Source organism: Bicyclus anynana, chromosome 18, assembly GCF_947172395.1.
Source record: "Bicyclus anynana chromosome 18, ilBicAnyn1.1, whole genome shotgun sequence".
NCBI classification, from domain to species: Eukaryota; Metazoa; Arthropoda; class Insecta; order Lepidoptera; family Nymphalidae; genus Bicyclus; species Bicyclus anynana.
The window spans coordinates 13423042-13442341 of NC_069100.1; the positions used below are offsets into that span (position 1 = coordinate 13423042).

Genomic DNA, 19300 nt, shown 5'->3' on the forward strand with positions numbered 1-19300 from the left:
GGATGCCCGCTTCTGAATTGTGAACACTTCTTTTTTTGTCAAACCAGTGAAGTCCCCCGTGGAATTTCCCGTGGACCCCTGGGGTTCACTTGGATCACTTTGAAAATCAATTTCTAGACTATCATATCAATCATTATTGATTTTAAATTCTTTTCTAGATTCTAGAGGGTGTCTGATGGATATAATTGAAACAACACAAAATTTTCGTTACTAAATACATTTTATTTACAAAACGGGTGACGGTAGATGGCGTGCGCTTAATATTAACTAAAAAATATAATAAAAAGAACATAAAATTGCAACCGAAATTTGTAAAAAAAATGTATTGCCTCGGTTTATTAACAACACTTTGGCAGTGAGTGACATTTGAGATACGCTTAGTTACAAAGAGAGTTACTGAATGAGACCTTTGTATTTTGTGTCCGTTGAGCAATTTCGGTTATCCGTTTCTAATATACTGACGTGGCTTTGACGTTTGCTGACAAAGTGTTCGCTTTGTCAGCAACCGACGGTACGGGAGCGTGCTCGGCAAACAAACGGATCCATTTATCGAGAACGCTACCGTATTATCCTAAAACATCACCAATTTAACTAGTCGGTTGTATTCAGTCATGTTGTGTGTGGGATATTTAGCAATGTCGATATTTAGCAATGCTACAAATTCGACTTTTTAATGTCGGTTTGTAGCGACGCTAAATAGTCGATAAGTGATGTTAGCTGGACTGAATGGATCCGACCGGCGTTAGTGGCGTGTTTACCAGGCGCGGACACCGTAGGGGTAGGCACCGTAGGCGGCTACGCCGAGGGGAGCGGCGGCATAAGCGAGGGGAGCACCGGCGTAAGCGAGGGGAGCACCGGCGTAGGCGAGGGGGGCACCGGCGTAGGCGGCGCGGGCTCCGGCGAGGGCACCGTCGACGGCGGCTACCTGGGACTGAGCGGCGGCGACCAGGTTCTGGGAAGCGGCTACGTTGCCCCAGTAAGCGTTCTCGTGGATGTTGCGGTTGGTCTCAGCCACCTGGACAATGGAAAAGTTTGTCTGTTTCAAGCAGGTTCAGTCTACATGCACTTTTGAAATGTCTTTGTAGAGTTGTGTACTCTACTACCGTGAAGATAAAATCATAAAAAAATACTGAGAAGAGAGCTTTGAAGCTCTGGTTGTGACAGTCGCGATGACGGTTGCGATAGTCTGGGAAGAAACTCTGAAGCTCTGGTTTTGACAGTCGCGATGACGGTTGTGTCAGTCCCGATGGCGGTTGCGATAGTCGCGTTGAAAACAAATGTTAAACTTACCTGACGGACAGCTTCGGTGTTGTATTGGATGGCGGCTTCGGCAGCGCGGGCTTGGCCCTCACCGATGGCGCGGACGGTGTCCTGCGCCGCGACAGTCGCGTCGATGGCGGCTGCCTGCACGTCGCCGGCGTTGTGGCCGTATACGACGGGGGCGATTACGCTAGCCGAAGCATAGCCGAGGATGGCAACGAAAGCGATCTGTTTGGAAGAAGAGATTGTTATTAGTCTATGACGATATAAATTGGTGCTGGAATTAAATAGAAACAACTAATTATTATCAGGAAGTTGCAGGAAGTTCGGATAAGGTTCATGGTTCTAGACCGTCACCACAGGAGGCCTATGTTTGTCTGTCTGTTTATTCTATCATCTTAGTTGTTTCTATCAGCTGAGATGATAATTGAATAATTTGTTTATTAATCTACTTAATTATGTAGTAGAAATAGATCTTTCTTCAGACTATTCTGACGTACACCCATTGTGGACTTTGAAAAAAACACAATTACAAGCAGTGTTTCTATATGTTGTATTATAATGCAAGTATGTAGATAATTATGTGATAATCTATGCTCGTTTGTTCCAATAAAGGGATATGATCGATTGAATTATAATTCGACACTTTAATCCGTTGTTAATGATTTAATGAATCAATTATTATCAAAACTATGTGCTGTTGGGCAATTTGATTTTGCCTATGAGAGGATGTGATTATGTAAATTACTTGGTTATGGAAAAGGACTCACAAACGGGTTAGTATTTCGGCAATTTTCGGATTGCGTGATTTGCGTGTTTATTTAATCGAATTTCCGGTATTTTAAATTCAATTTGATCAAGTTTCTGCCCTTGAATTCAAAATAGAATTTGTAAATAATTTTTTTTCAATTATTATAAGGCTGGACTCAAATCCACAGGCTTTTTGGCTTATTTTGAACGGAAAGAATATTAATCACATTCGAGGATGATTTTTGTAAAAAAACTAAATACAATAGAGAAAATATCTGCAACAATTGTTAAATTATAAATTATATATTTGTAATGTTTGTCAATAAATTGCCTTGAACACTGAGTGCAATATATATAGCCAGTTAGTAGCGCCTGCCGATTCCGTTAGAACTAATTGCTTCCATTTACAGTCAGGATATATGACTGGTTTTTATTTTGACTTCTATATTTTGATGTTAAGTTATGCGGTTTTATGCATATCTATCAAATCGATACTATTTAGCTTATTAAGGAATTTGTACTTGTTAGGGCTTGCTTACATTTAGATATATCTACTGGCAGATAAATATTGAAATTCTCTGATTATATGAATACATTTTAGTTTACAAGCACTTTTGACTATTGCTTTTTGTAGGAATTATGACCTATTTTATTTTTCTAATTTTAAGGAGCTTTGATGACAATCACTTTTCAAAAGTCAAATCTATATAATTGTAGTTTTAAAAGCGCATTCTACTGAGTATAGCCAGCAAGATTTAGGGCAGTTTTCTAAACATATCTGTCATTAATAACAAGTAGGTAGATTGATACAGTATTTAGCAATTTTACAATTGCCTTTAAAACCGTATTAGCGATCCAAAATCCTTACTTTAGTTTATTGTCGTGACCTTGGGCTCGAACCCCGGTCCACAAATCCACAAAACAAAGTGACTATTTGACCAGCGAGGCATTTAATGTGACCTTGCTCATATGTCATTGTATAGAACACTCCGTATGCGATCTCGGCCTTATGAAATAGTTTCCATTTGGTGTGCAAGTCCATTTTGACCTCACGACGTATTCTGCATAAATATTAGTTGCATTATCGTTACTTAACTATATACGATACTCGGACTTTGTTTGCTAACTTTTTTTTTTTTTATTCTTTACAAGTTAGCCTTTGACTACAATCTCACCTAATGGTGATGATGCAGTCTAAAATGGAAGCGGGCTAACATGTTAGGAGGAGGATGAAAATCCACACCCCTTTCGGTATCTATACGACATCGTACCGGAACGCTAAATCGCTTGGCGGTACGTCTTGCCTGTTCTATCATGAAAATTATATACATGCGGATAAAACCGGGGATGTCTGTTAGTGTAATTGTATAACCTCAAAAGTTAGTAAGCTGACCCCGGATAATAAATCGCATTTCCGTAGTTATTTCAGGATGGAAAAAACTTCAGATATTTCAAAATTATACCGAACGTTAATCTCTACTTAAGTTTCATCACAATCCAATCGAATATTAGATTTAGAAACGTGTAAATGACAAACTTAATTTTTAATTATTAAATTGTAAACATGAAAAAAATAAACTGACTCCATTAAAGTAAATGGTTTGGTATTAAATAACAATGAATACACTTATAACCATTATAAAACTGTGTTATTAAATCATTAAGTTTAAATTGATTTTATTTTTAGCAAAGTTTCAATTTCTAATGTGATTGACATGTCTACTTTTTATTCTTTGTCAATATGTCTTACTTTTTACAAGATTTTGATTGTTGGTTTTATTTTATCAATTACTTGACAAAAATCAGCTAACAGAACGAATTTACTTTACTTTTTCCGAGAACTTTTTACTTGTTATTTCGTTTTACGTTTCAAAATCTCATATATTTTAAAAACATTATACTTAATCATTACTGTTTTGTGATTTATTGATGCCTATTTAGTGTATTGTGTACACAGAAGAGTTTTAGATGTGGCATATTTACGACCGATATTTGGGCATTGGTCATTTTGATAATGTTTGTCGTATCTACATTTTAATTTTTATTCTTTGCCGCCCTTGACCACCGACGGCAAGTATGCAAAGCACGTAAGCGAGCGTAACACGAACCAGTTCGATAAGATCTCTTGAGCTATCTCACTCACGACTTATTAATCTTTATGTCTATCGTGATAGAGATGTTTTTTGATTAGAATAAAATTTTTGTACACAGTTTCTGCCATATGGAAAGCTCAATATAAAATGGATGATACATATTACATGTGATTTTGGTTGAATAACGAAGTTTTATCGTTCAGTTTTTACTGAAAATAGAGCAAATAGTTTATTTGTAGTAAATAAACAAAATAGAAGACAATACAATCGTATTCTATATTCTATTTGTCGGTTCGTGTATTGTGTGCTATTTTTATTGACAAATATTAAGTTATTGAGTAACTGACGAAGAAATTAGTTATACTGAAAACATTTTAAATAGGAAATAATATAAAAATACATATAGAAAGCTTAAGGAAAGTGACATACGACAAAAACATTAGAAAATTATTTGGAACAATGAAAGTTCAATGGACTTATTAAATTGAGGTTATGAAATTTAAACAAATCCTTAATGTGAAATCCGAAACGTACCAAACATTAGAAAACTAAAATATTATTAAAATTACCCAAACCAAGTACGATACAATTAGGTTACTCGTATATGAGAATTATCCTTTTCAATGTGTATCTAACATCGTAAAGGTACAAGTTGATACCGATGAAAATCCTTTTAGTTGATGTTGGTGAAAATAAAAATAAATCTATTTCGCACATATCCTTAAAACACTTAATTAAAACATGGGAAACGCTATCACTAGACAATTGTACAATCCATTTTGGTTAATTAATAAATCTATTAAATAATTTCACCAATTTATAAACTAGGATTTAGGTAGACTTAGGACACATTTTTAATAACTTTACAGCTCTGGCTTCAAGCCCTTTTGAGCCTTATAATGTCACAAATTAAAAAAAAATCACACAATATTTAATAGCCAAAAAAAGGCGTTTTATCAGTCACGATCCAATTATTAATAATAGTTGATATTAGAGAAATTAGCTTCTTTTATGGTCAAGATTATATCACGATTGCGTTTCCCTTGTTTTATTTTTTCTTATCTGATAAGATGAATGTTATCTCACCAGGAATCTCATCGTGAACTTCTTTGTCAGACTACTCGAGAGCTACTGAATGCTTTCCTGCTGCCGCTGGGCTCTTTTATACGTGTGCTGTGTACGTTGAAAGTGCCTGTAATCATTGCTCCGATATTGTACCTCATTACCTGTTTTGTTCGTGGCATTTAAAAAAAATACAGAGGCGCCCCGTACATAGGTATATTTTTCGTCAAGTTGATCAAGTGACAGATGAGATTGGCAAGGCTTTTTTCTTTTTTTTTCAATTATATTTTTTTAATTGGCTCTAGAAAGGACTCGGTTTTTAAACTGGATTGGTTTTGTTGCGATTTGTGAACGTTTTCTTAATTTTAAAATTCGAACGCACTTTTAACAAATATTTCAATATTTAGTTTTAAATATTGGATTTCAATTTGAAACGCTATATAATATTTTCCATAAATTTAATATTTTTCTTAGAAATTATTGGATGACCAAAAGTTATAAAATAATCACAACTAAAGCAGAATAAATTACAAAATTACATATGATAATTGGGAGAATAATTCAAAGGAAAATTAATCGAGTCCTTAAATTGATGATTTGTTTTACTACCCAAAGTATTAAGGATAACTTTATGTGGTCAAGATATAAAGGGTAATTTTTAATACTTAGTAACTTCTATCTCATCACACAATATAGTCATCATCATCATCAGCCGATGGACGTCCACTGCTGGACATACGCCTCTTGCATGGACTTCCTAATACCACGATCTCAAGAAACCAACATCCAACAACTCCGTGTAACCAATTTGATCAAAATTGTCGATCCACCGCAATTGTCGATCAATCGCAGTGGTCTGCGCGGTGAATTTACAATATGGAAGTCCTGGGTTCGACCCCCGGCTGGAACGGTTCAGGTTCTCTTAATTGGTTTTGGTTATGGCTAGTTGCCACCCCACCGGCAAAGACGTACCGCCAAGCGATTTAGCGTTCCGGCAAAGTGTCGTGTAGAAACCGAAAGGGGTGTGGATTTTTATCCTACTCCTAACAAGTTAGCCCGCTTTCATTTTAGATTGCATCATCACTTACCAAGTGAATTGTAGTCAAGGGCTAACTTGTAGAGTTTAAAAAAAATATTATGACATGAAGCTTTAATGTTTCACTTCTAGTATATTCCTAACGCTATGGCATAGATGATAATGTGACAGAGATCAGCTAACGCTAGGCGGAGCAGGAAGCTTTGAGTGCCGAATGGAAAAAACAATGTCCCGACATACCACCTGACATTTAAGGTGTCCGCCGCGCGGCCGACTCTCACACCGGGACGAATGTACCATGGTACTTAAAGAGTCGGTACGATATGGATAAAATTCGAAGCGCAAACGAGATGCCGAATTATGACTTTCACGTGAGTTAAAAGCACGGAGCGATTGACGCGCGACGCAAATTTTATGACGTGAGCGCCAAAACCATTTTTACCTAATTGCAAGTAAATTAAACAACATAACGAAAAACAAAATGATATAATGTTCAAGATATATACCTAATTTTCTATACAAAACAAAAATTTAAGAAAATAAGCTTGCTTTTCCTGAGATTGAAAACAAGATGTAAGCAAAACATGTATTTTTCAAAAAAATAAACTATCGAGAAAAGTTTTACAAATTGTGTATTATGTATAGTCATAACGAAGCTAACACTTTGAAATATCATTTACCCAAATATCAGGCTCCTAATTTTTCCAAGGCAGGTATTTATCGATTATGAGACACGGCTAAAACTCACGTGATTCAATGTCGGAGTACGCCCGACTAGTTTCGAACCCATACAAGGCCCTTAGTCATGAGCTGGTTCTTGCAATCTTCAGTTTGGATCGTGCCGCGTCAAAAACGAGCTCATGACTAAGGGTCCTGTATGGGTTCGAAACTAGTCGGGCATACTCTGACCTTGTATCACGTGAGTTTTAGCCGTGTTTCATAATCGATCAATACCTCTGCCTTTGATTAGGAGGGCGTTGGTTCGAATGCAGTCCGGGGCATGCACCTCCAACTTTTCAGTTATGTGCATTTAAAGAAATTAAATATCACGTGTCACAAACGGATGGAAAAACATCTTAAGGAAATCTGCATACCTGTAATTTTTTTTAATTTTGTACGTGTGTAAAGTCTGCCAATCCGCATTTGGCCGACGTGATGACTAAGACCTAAGACCTAACCCCTCTTATTCTAAGAGGAGAAGAGAGAATGCTCAGCAGTGAGCCGAATATGGATTGTTAATGATGATGATGATGACTCAAAGATTTGTTTTTTTTCTCGCATTAATGGTAAACTACCATATTTTGGGACAATGTAGTATTCCAAAAGATCGATCCAAAAGGTGTTTTCTGGGAGAAGGTCGGCTAGGTTGGAGTTTAACGCAAACATAGTCAAGAATATGAGAATACAACAATCGAAAGTTATCATATTCGAATGATACTAATTTCCTTAGCTAAGCATTATAAACGACGTGTATAAACGCCCTAAATGAATTCCTTGATGTTACTCTACATGTGAGAACTGCCTTTCAATGTCGAGTAAAAAACAACGTTTCCGAACCAACTGACTGACATTTAATGTTTACACAAACGGCAGTGCCAACCGACCCCCACTCACACCGAAGCGAACATGATTTGTATCTCTAGCTGCCCATGCGCTATTCACGGGTTAACATTGTATCGTATTCTTATTTTTCTCGCAATCGTAATGAAAAGTCGTAGATCATGGCACTCCAAAACTCATTTTCTATTTATTGTCTCGCTAAAGCTCGGGAGCTGCACCCCGCGGTGTTACCCGCGATAAATAAGTACCTATGTAACTACTCGAAATTTAAATTTTCTGAAAAAAAAAACCCATGTGGATAGTCCAGATTATAATTTATCCCCATTCCAAACTTCAGCTGATTCGGTTGAGTAGTCGCGGCGTGAAAGAGTAACAAACATTCATACCATTATAAAACCATCAGATTTTCGCAAATCCCTGGATACCATGGATTTTTTTCAGTCGACCCTCCATTTCCCTTCTCCCATAAGGAGAGATCGCTGGCCCATTAGTGAGCCGTTAAAGTGGTATGAAATGACGAACCACTTTTAGCAGAAGCTTGTAGGTTGGTGGGAAAACGAGTGTGGATTTTCATCCTACTCCGAACATGTTCGCTTCCATCTTAGATTGCATCATCACTTACCATCATGTGAGATTGTAGTCAAGGGCTAACTTGTAAAGAATAAAAAAGGAGGAAAGTGGAATATTGTTAATGGCTACATTTAGAATATAGTAGAAATACAATACATTCTAAATGTATAGAGAAGAAGGAGGGAGGAGAAGTCTAATAATATAGACAATATCATTGTCCGTGTGTAGGCGCCCTAATAGGCAGTTCAATCCATATATTCATAGTTCATTCTATTCAGTCACTTTCGTGCATTCATACATTCACTGTACAATATTTCTTAGTTTCTTAGTTTAATAGTGTTTATTATTAAATCTGTCGAGAATATAATAATGAGCCGTGATAGCCTAGTGTATATCTGCCTCCGATTCCGAAGGGTGCGGGTTCGAATCCGGTCCGGGGAATGCACCTCCAACTATTCAGTTGTGTGCATTTTAAGAAATTAAATATCACGTGTCTCAAACGGTGAAGGAAAAACATCGTGAGGAAACCTGCGTACCAGAGAATTTTCTTAATTCTCTGCGTGTGTGTAGTCTGCCAATCCGTATTGGGCCAGCGTGGTGGACTATAGTTGGCTCAGCAGTGAGCCGAATATGGGTTGATAATGATGACAGATATTTTAAATACTCGCGAACAAAGTCGCGAGCTTTCGCTAGTTCCTTATAAGTTACATTATTATGTAAAAACAAAACACCTTTTACGTATAAACGTTTAACAAGCCTTCATAATTCACAGAAAAAGCGATAAAACCTTTAAAACATAAATGATCGTATATCATTCCATAACCTAACCGAATGACATAAATAATATATGAACATATTAATTGTACTGACTATAAACAAATAAACAAAAAGATTTCAGTGTCTGTCTATCATTATGGAATTCCAAATTCAAATTAAATAAATAATAATTTTGTACATCATTTTAAAGATAAAATATAATTTTTTTCATAAAGTATAAAATGTTTTAAAAGTAAATTCCTCTAAATTTATTTTCTTTATTTAGTTTTACATAATATTGTTAGATGGTGATAACGAAAAAATATAGTTTCTTATAGACTTTTTATTAATATACCTACATTGACATTAGTTAAAGACGGTCTCGTTGGTTTAATGGTTAAAATATATTGTGGATACACATCACTTAGTCCTCGATTCTAAACCAATCGATTACGAAATACTGAGATTTTCTTTCTTCCTAACAATTTTCAGTAGCAGATCTAAGTGACCTACTGTGAGCTATAAAACTAGGGGTTAGACCAATATTCCACCACGCTGGCCCAATGCGAATTCGCAGACTTCACACATGCAGAGAATCAAGAAAATTCTCAGGTATGCAGATTTCCCCACGATGTTTTTCTTTCACCGTTAAAGACACGTGCTATTTAATTTTTTAAAATGCACACAACTGTTGGGGGTGCATGCCCCAGGTCGGTTTCGAACCCACACCCTCCGGAATCGTAGGCAGAGGTCATATCCACTGGGCTGTCACGGTTCCTTGGAAGTTGGCTGACTATATGGTTCACACAGACAGAGTTTGGTGTGAAACATACATAGTGCTATATGAGTTAATATAAATCAAGTTTTTGTCGAACATGTGTAAGACATACAAGGTGCATGGCGAACAGGTAATAAAATAATAACTAATAAGTAGCCATTGACATATATAAAGTATTGTCCAAAGAAGATGCAAAATTATAGCCTTCTAAACATTCTATCGAACAGAGAGAATGTTTCAAATTATTCTTTTGAAAAAAAAAAGAAACAAAAAGAAAATTATATTTGACAAATAATTTGAATAACTACTCAGGTGTGGATTTTCATCGTACTCCTAACAAGTTAACTCTTTTCCAGCTTAGATTGCTCCATCACTTATCATCAAGTGAGATTGTAGTCAAGGGCTAACTCGTAGAGAATCGAATTATTGCGAGCTTTACAAACGAATCCGGTCCGTAGCATGCACCTCCAACTTTTCAGTTGTGTGCATTTTAAGAAATTAAATATCACGTGTCTCAATCGGTGAAGGAAAACATTGTGAGGAAACCTGCATACCAGAGAATTATCTTAATTCTCTGCGTGTGTGAAGTCTGCCAATCCGCATTGAGCCAGCGTGGTGGACTATTGGGTTTACCCCTCTCATTCTGAGAGGAGACTCGAGCTCAGCAGTGAGCCGAATATGGGTTGATGACATTACAATGGGTTGAAAAGTCTGAGTATTCAAAGCTAACGAAAATCCAGGGCGCTTGCTAGTTTCAAAATAATTGAGGTATAGTCCTTTTCATGAAAGAAGTCCCACAGACGCGCTAATGTCTTAATGGTGCTCATTGCCATTTGATAACGGCGGTCTTATTGTCATTGTGTAAGGCGCTGTCAATTTTAGCCGCGAGACTTCTTTCATGAAAATGACTACACCAATCGGATGTACATCTAATAGTTATTCAATACGCAGTACATAGGGATAACGTATACATATAACCTTCGTCGAGAGGCCGTTGCTAGAACAATTGCATCATAGTACTTATCGTGGACCCATTTAGGATATCCTAGTACTTAATTTTGCCAATAAATATTAAGCACCCAAAACAGTTACGTTTTACTAGCTTTTATGTTGCGTTTTGTGTTTTTTAAACGTCCATTTACGTCATATTGGCGACTAAGTCAAATAAAATTAAATATTTTTTCTGCGACTCCAAAAATTATTGAAAGGAATATAGATATAGAAAATCATTTAAAAAACTACTTGTGCTTTTTTATGGATTTTTGCATTACAGATGCATAACCCACTAGCCGTAATAGCCCAGTGGATATGACCTCTACCTCCGATTCCGGAGGGTGTGGTTCGGGGCATGCACCTCCAACTTTTCAGTTGTGTGCATTTTAAGAAATTAAATATCACGTGTCTCAAACGGTGAAGGGAAAACATCGTGAGGAAACCTGCATACCAGATAATTTTCTTAATTCTCTGCGTGTGTGAAGTCTGCCAATCCGCATTGGGCCAGCGTGGTGGACTATTAGCCTGATTCTCTCCCGTCTCATTCTGAGAGGAGACTCGAGCTCAGCAGTGAGCCAAATATGTGTTGATAATTATGATGATGAACCCACGCTACAGACGTTCAGTTTCAACTGTAAACACAGTTTTATCTAATCGTAATTTCAATCAAATATATAGTATAGTTTAAACTGATGGAGACTACACACGATTTAACTGAACAGTTCGACTTTTCAGTTTAAACTGAACGTCTGTAGCGCAGGTTAAGCTCACGCTTGAACACGATCTCACCTTATAGTATGTTAGTAGTATAAAAAAAACTCAATAGTATTTATCAGCATGTAGACCCGCCTTAAAAGTACTAGTTTCGATTTAGATCAATATCACCTTCCAAAGTGTGTTATGTCAAACGGCCTAAAGTGTCGAGTTTCCTTCGAAATTGGAGCTATCGGCTTACGTGCGCGGTTTTACTAGTATGTGTACACGGCTAAATCTATACTTATAATATAAAATTGTAACAGGTCAAACACTGTATCATTGAAGATTTTTTGGAAGGCATTGTTTAATCGATACTAGAAGCCAAATTTGTATGTTGTCTGTGTAGCTTTTAGTAACTAGTAACTTTTAAAGTACCTATGCTTTTCTTAGGACACCTAACGGACTGAATTAGTTGTAATTAATTTTCCGAGAAAATGCAATTATTTAAAAAATAAGATATTACTTTCGTTCTGCTCACAATGTAGATTGTACAGTATTAGGGTTCATTTACACGACCAGCAACTGCTACCGACGACTGCATTCGAGCAGTTGATGCTTGTGTAAAATAACACATATTCGTAATGACAAATTTGTCATGTCGGTAGAATTATATCTAGCGGACTCCCATCACTTCTCGATATTCAAACTTCATAAATCCAGTGGGGACCGTAAATTTCTCTTCAAGAGATTGGATCGCTTAAATAAGTTGTAGCACTTGGGAAACACATTTATTTGGAAATTACAGACAGACATTTAAATTTTTTATATTTTCCTCGGCGTAATATAACAAATCATCCTTTGGAGATCTTATTAAAGATTATAATACTTTCCATGTAGTTGCGTTAAATATAGTCTCGAATGAAATTGGAAATTACATGATAACTTTTCAGTCACGTATGTAACTTTCACGAAAATTTATTGCAAAAATAATTTTGAAATGTCTCTAAATAGAATGTTATTGAACAATTTGGTGCACAATGAAGCGTTAAATTCGATTATTTGTTGAGATACCATTGTTAGAGATACGTGAGACTTGGTATGGCGTGTAGGTGGCAAATGTTAAGGGCCTGCCTTTGGATAGTAATGATTGAGATAACAGCTGATAGTAGTTTTTTTACTGCCCACTACATGGTCTGGGTGTATTCACTAACTTTGACGTATGTCAGTTGACTTATACGTGAGACTTGAGATTCTATGTAACAAATGTCATCCGGTGCTTACGGACAACTCTTGGTGGATATCATACAGGTTCTGATCTCCGAGACACAGGCGTGTTACATTACCAACTTTCCAACTCCGACCTCTGGTCTGAGATTTTTAATTGAACTTTAACTTTTTCAAAGAAAAGCTCAGTGTCTCGTCCGGCACTCAAACTCAGAACCTTGTGATCTCAAGCCACATACGCTAAATTTTGTACGAACAACAGTTACACAATTAGTGTTAGTTAAAATTTATTGTATGTATTTTTCATTAATGAGAATTAAAAAAAAACGAATACTTTTTAAATTCTATACCTATTGATTATTATTTTTCAATAAGTTAACATTTGTTATTTCTTTCTTATTTCTTAACGAGTGTAACTGTATGGCCCTTAATACAAATTTTAAATACAATCACATACCTATGTTATTAGGTGTTTAGTCGATAGGCGCCGCCGTCTGCATATCTGCTTATTGAAATATGATTTATTGTAGTACGAGATCCGGCTTAAGAAATAGGTACTCTCATCTATTTATTGGTGATAACTGATAAGAAATAAATAAATTCGTATATGGGTATATACCTTATTATACCAGACTAACCCACAGTTACGCTGGTGAAAGCAGGCAACCTTCACGTTTTTAACTCTGTTGAGTCATCAGTTATTTAGTCGTATGTAATGATAAATGTGTATTTTGTTCTTCATTTAACTGTAATAAATTGCCTTAATAAAGATTAAATCTGGTTCATGGTTTTTCTTAGATTGTGTATGTAAAAATTTCATCTTGGCGCAATTTAACTAGATAATATTCACATTGTAACCTATTTGCAATGTGAATATTATCATTTATTTCTTATTACTAATAAATACTCATCTGTTATTTATTAGTAATATATATAATTCTTATGAAGGATCTCTGACTATTAATTCTCAACCGACTTCCAATCCGGTTTTCAATTTGAATTTATTTTGGCGACTATTACACCTTTACAACATTACATCCTAATTAGAGACGTGATAGTCCAGTGGATATGACCTCTGCCTTCGATTCGGAGGGCGTAGGTTCGAATCCGGTACGGGGCATGCACTTACAACGTTTCAGTTATGTGCATTTTAAGAAATTAAATACCACGTGTCTCAAACGGTGAAGGAAAAACACCGTGTGGAAACCTGCATATCTGATAATTTTCTTAATTTTCAACATGTGTGAAGTCTGCCAATCCGCATTGGGCCAGGGTGGTGGACTAAGGCTTAACCCCTCTCATTCTGACAGTAGACTCGTGCTCAACAGTGAGCCGAGTATGGGTTGTCAACGATGTTAATGATGACATCCTTTACTAATAGCAAGCATAGTTCATCTTATCAACAGACACAAGTTAAAATTAAAAAAAAAATACCAATATCTTACATTTACACTGGCATTACACTGACTGTTGGTAGTTTAAATTTAAGTTACAATGGGGAAATAATACAAAAAATAACTAAAACTAACATTACCCTAATAGCTATACAAATCATGTTCACATGGAATGGTGGCAAGAATACTGGCTGCATTTCCGCGCTGGACAGCCAGGCTGATCCTTGGCGCAAAAAATGAGCCAGCTTTTTTGTCACAAGGTGTAGAAATAAGTACATTATTCTTTAATTGATTTTGATGTAATGTTCTTAGTTCTGGACTTATTAATTATAAGCGTAAATTAGTAGGCGCTGGATCGTGTTCTTTTGCATCTTTTTTATGCAGAACAACATCTTGTTTCGTGTCGTAATTATTTTTTATCATAAATTGTTTAGTGTGGGCATGGAGAACGTGTCAGGCAGGGAAGGTGTTGATGCATTCTAAAGGGATCCCTTAAACCTACTCTCAAGGTCACAAGTCCTGGGACCTGCTCGAGATGTTTCCTCTACCACAAAATTACCTCTACATGTCGCTGCTACTCGTCACGTCACAATCTATATCTGTCGGATTTGTTACTTTAAATTAACAGAGACTAAAAAGAAGAAGAAGAAGCAAATTTCTCTTCTCTTTGTCTAATTATTTTCTTTTTCCTTTTAGCCGGCCGAAAAGTGATTAAAAAAAAATAAGAAAACTAATGTCGAACAAAGGTTATGATTCACAACATTTGTCAGGACAACTTAAATAATAAATCAAACTGTAACCAAAATAAGACCCTAGAATGGCAGAGAATGACCTTGAGTGAAGTCACGCACTTGTGAATGATGTGTGTAGGGTGTTAAAGGCGCCTTTGACAGATATCTTACACTCCCCTTTTCCACTCAAGTCACTCTCCCCGCCTATCCCAAGTAACCCATTAAGAATTACACAACATGAGATGTGGACGCCGAGCACAAGCCGTGAAGCCGTCCGTACCTCAAGTCGTTGCAACGCGGCGATAACATTCCGTTTCGGAATAAGGCTTCATATTGCAAATAAATAAGTATATTTTTCAATAATGGTTTTAACTTTTAGTGAATATTGGATAGAAGCAGCGGAGGTTCATCATGAATAAATAATAATTTTCCGGTCCGACAAAATACTCTCAAGATCTTGAGAGTATTTTGTCGGACCTGGGTGACGTTGTCGCATGGGTTCGTCGGCTTTCCGCGGATGATAGCAACATTAATAAATTATTATCTATTTTAATGAATAGTTTCCGGTTCTTATTTCCTATTACATAGTACTAAATATAAAGACGAATATGAATACAACAACAACATTGAAGTGATAGCAGTAATGTAGGACCGCGCCCACCACCCTCGCAACGGCGGCTCGGTATTTCATCAGCAATTTTCGTTGTGGACGACCTTACGAGTACGGGTGGAGTGTTGTGCCTCAGTTTCCTTTGTCTTATACTACTTTTTTGACGGATCATTCGCTCTTATCGGTTAATATTTTTCTTATTTCTCTTAAATATATAAAAGCGAAAAGTATCGCGGCAATAGAAAACCACTTACTTACGAAGATGAAATTTGGCAGGGAAATAGTCGGACGGACGAAGTAGGCGTCCGCTAGTTATGTACATACTTATCACATATTATAATATATTTTTGAATAGGTATTTATGTGTCTTGTCCCGAGCGTCTTCATATATAGGCGCTGGCTTTCTACTCAACACCATGTTGGATAACACTTGTTCCGTAAGTATTTTAGAAATATGGTATACCAGCTAATCTTGCTAAATTATTGACTGACAGGGATTTTAAGTTTTATGCGGAAGTTCTAGAAAGCTGCCTACAAGATAAAACAACAGCAAAATATTATCGCTAATAACAATATTTTACTTTACAGAGTAGATTGTAAAACGATTTCCCTTTTTGACAAATACGTATCATTCTAGCAAACATTCTGATCAAAAAACTGATCCATTGGCTATATAATGATTTATTTATTTTGCTATCATCCGCGAAAAGTCGACGAACCCAGGTCCGACAAAATACTCTCTACGTACGTTTCACCCCGAAATCGGAGCATCCTCAGGAGATGTTGACTCTACAACGTGCAATTTTGTCGGACCTGGGTGACGTTGTCGCATGGGTTCGTCGACTTTTCGCGGATGATAGCAAAATAAATAAATCATTATATAATCATGATGAACTTCCGCAAAGTAACGCCTGCTTCTATCCAATATTTAAGAGGTGATCCATTGGCCTTCAAACATGTTTATAATTAAGACTTAAGAAGAAGCTATTAAGACTTGTATAGATTTTTTTTTAATAATAGTCATAAATACCGTAATACAATGGAAACGGTCGAGTGCATTCCGCACTCGTTCACAATTACTATATTTTATTACAGACACGATGCCCTCGCGATATATTTTATTATGGAACATACGAAAGAGTCGTATGAAATAAAAGTTGTTTTTGCTAATTAGTTTAAATATGTAAATTGTCCTTCCTATCAATCTACTATGCGCTGTCGATTCAGCGGTTAGCATGTGCGGCTTCAGACCACGAGGTTCAGGGTTCGAGTCCTGGGTCGAGCTGTACTGTGGAATGCTTTTCTTTCGTCTAAGAAACTCTCGGTAACTACCACATAAGTCTGAAATGTCAGCTTGTTACACCGCCGTGCCTGGGATAGCACGTTGAGCAATTGGTCCTGTAGTTTAATTATGTATCTCAGTACACGATCATTCATTCATTCACACATATACTCATATGTTCATTCACTCGTTTCATTCGTTCACTGATTCATACTTACCATTCATTCATTCACTCATTTCGTTGTTGCGATCATCTAACATAGTTATTTGGTTATTTCAGCGAAATTAAATGTTATCGTAACTTGTTCAATGAGCAGCATGGTGGGTCCAAGCTCCAATACCAATTCAAGATGAATGAAGGAAAAAATAGGCTAAAATTGTGATGAAATAAAACAAGGCTATAGGACTGTTTTGTAAAAAAAATATGAGTAAATAAATGCATTAAATAGGTACGCGTATATATAAAATCTGTACGGATTCTCGGCATGTAGCCTTACATAACTATATGCTCCGGTCACCTGGTTTTGCTCGGTGCGTGATTGGAAATTATAATCGTGTGACTCATTCAGAGAACGAAAGTGTATCGCTTGTTAAATTTCCTATTAGATGTGGTCAAGGATGTATTTATATTGAAGTCCAACTTTTTTACGCACGCTTGACTTTGGAGTAAGCCGGTGAATTCGTTACGAAAAGTGTAATATGGCGAGGCGAACGGACGTTGAGCGATAGAGCTAAAGAAGTTTTACTTCATTCGTTCGACTACTATAACTAATACTCGTGTACGTCTCTGTACTCGTGTCGTGTATACTAGGTCTAAATCACACACAATTTATTTATTGAAATTTAAAATTACACTTTAATTTTTAATTTCATATTCTTTAATAATCTTTAAAAGTACTAATACAAAAAAAAGTTAAATCGAAAGTGACCTACATTTTTGAAATTTTGGAGTTACAACTCTACCTGAATTAAGGTTATAATATTTTAAGCTCAAAAAACGTTTAACTAATATATATTATAATTACTATTTTTATAAGACCAATACTGGTCTTACAAAAATAGTAATTATAATATAGTACGTTCGATAAAAGTATGGTTTTCTCAATTACGTATTCAATTTGAAAGAAAAGAAAGAAACAAAATTATTTCAAAAATTGTGCCAACTTAACCACTTTATACAATAATTGTAGTGCCTAATACTCAAACCGCTTAGTCTAAGAATCAGAGGTCCTAGTGGCAGTTTCATACTATCACGTAACGTAAACGCAATTTCTAAGGAATTGTAACAGCGCCATCTAGCGGCACTAATGCACAACTGTTTCAATTCCATATAAATTTGCGTTTACGTCAACGCGATAGTAACAGTATGAAAATATTGAAAACTCGCACTAGGCACACGGAACACCACTATGTCATATTTGGCGCAACCTAATGTCGTTTGGATCAGTACTCGTCAGTTAAATGTTTATTTTTCAGGAAAGGATATCGCATAATAAGTCATAATAAGTCAGCTTTTAAAATTAGCGTTGTCAATCGATCAATTTATTTATTACTTCTGCATACCACGATAATGGCAGAACAATTTTAGAACTTGCAAAAGCCTACGACTTCTTCGGTTTTCTTAATGGAATTGATTTTCTCAACGTTCGTTTTCAACGAACCGATTATTTACTCGTATTTATCAATAAAATAATACCACATAAAAATCTTTTAGTTTTATCTATACTAATGTTATAAAGCTGAAGAGTATGTTTGTTTGAACGCGGTTATCTCAGAAACTACTAGTCCGATTTGAAAAATTCTTTCATTGTTAGATAGCCTATTTATCGACGAAGGCTATAGACTATATTTTATCCCCGTATTCATACGAGAACGGGAACCACGCAGGTTAAACCGCGTGGCGTCTACTAGCAGATTTATAAAGATGATTTTTAAAATAAACATTTGCATGTAACCCTGTTTATGTAATGTAATACTAATGTATAATATGTTATTATGGTTGTTGTATCAATATATATATATATATATATATATGTGTACATACATGTTATGATCACATCCGGCCGCGAGGCAGACCGCACGCTCGTTGGAGAGACGATATCGAAGAGATCGCAGGTCATACATGGACGAGGATTGCTGCAGATAGAGCACATTGGAGTATGATGGAGGAGGCCTTTACCCGAAAATGGGTACCCAAATAAACAACAACAATTAATTAATAATATTAACCTACAATAATTATTCATTATCTTAAAATTAAGTTTAGACGGCCTCCGTGGCGCAGTGGTATGCGCGGTGGATTTTTACAAGACGGAGGTCCTGGGTTCGATCCCCGGCTGGGCCGATTGAGATTTTCTTAATTGGTCTAGGTCTGGCTGGTGGGAGGCTTCCGCCGTGGCTAGTTACCACCCTACCGGCAAAGACGTACCGCCAAGCGATTTAGCGTTCCGGTACGATGCCGTGTAGAAACCAAAAGGGGTGTGGATTTTCATCCTCCTCCTAACA

At 36.3% G+C, this 19300-nt stretch overlaps 2 protein-coding genes across 4 annotated transcripts in view; one reads left to right on the forward strand and one right to left on the reverse strand.

Moving 5' to 3' along the window:
- The window catches only part of LOC112045964 (WD repeat-containing protein 7), a 160915-nt gene that overhangs the window by 61277 nt on the left and 80338 nt on the right, over window positions 1–19300 (forward strand). The window lies entirely within an intron of this gene.
- LOC112045972 (cuticle protein 1) lies at window positions 202–5301 on the reverse strand. The gene is made up of 3 exons (XM_024082396.2): window positions 5190–5301; window positions 1291–1488; window positions 202–1015 (listed from the first exon to the last, which is right to left on the reverse strand). The coding sequence occupies exons 1-3, from the start codon at window positions 5199–5201 to the stop codon at window positions 755–757; spliced, it is 471 nt and encodes a 156-aa protein (XP_023938164.1). The 5' UTR covers window positions 5202–5301; the 3' UTR covers window positions 202–754.

Coding starts and splice junctions, on each gene's coding strand:
- LOC112045972 (XM_024082396.2), bottom strand. Junction 1,016..1,290: donor ACACCGAAGCTGTCCGTCAG/GTAAGTTTAACA, acceptor TCCATTGTCCAG/GTGGCTGAGACCAACCGCAA.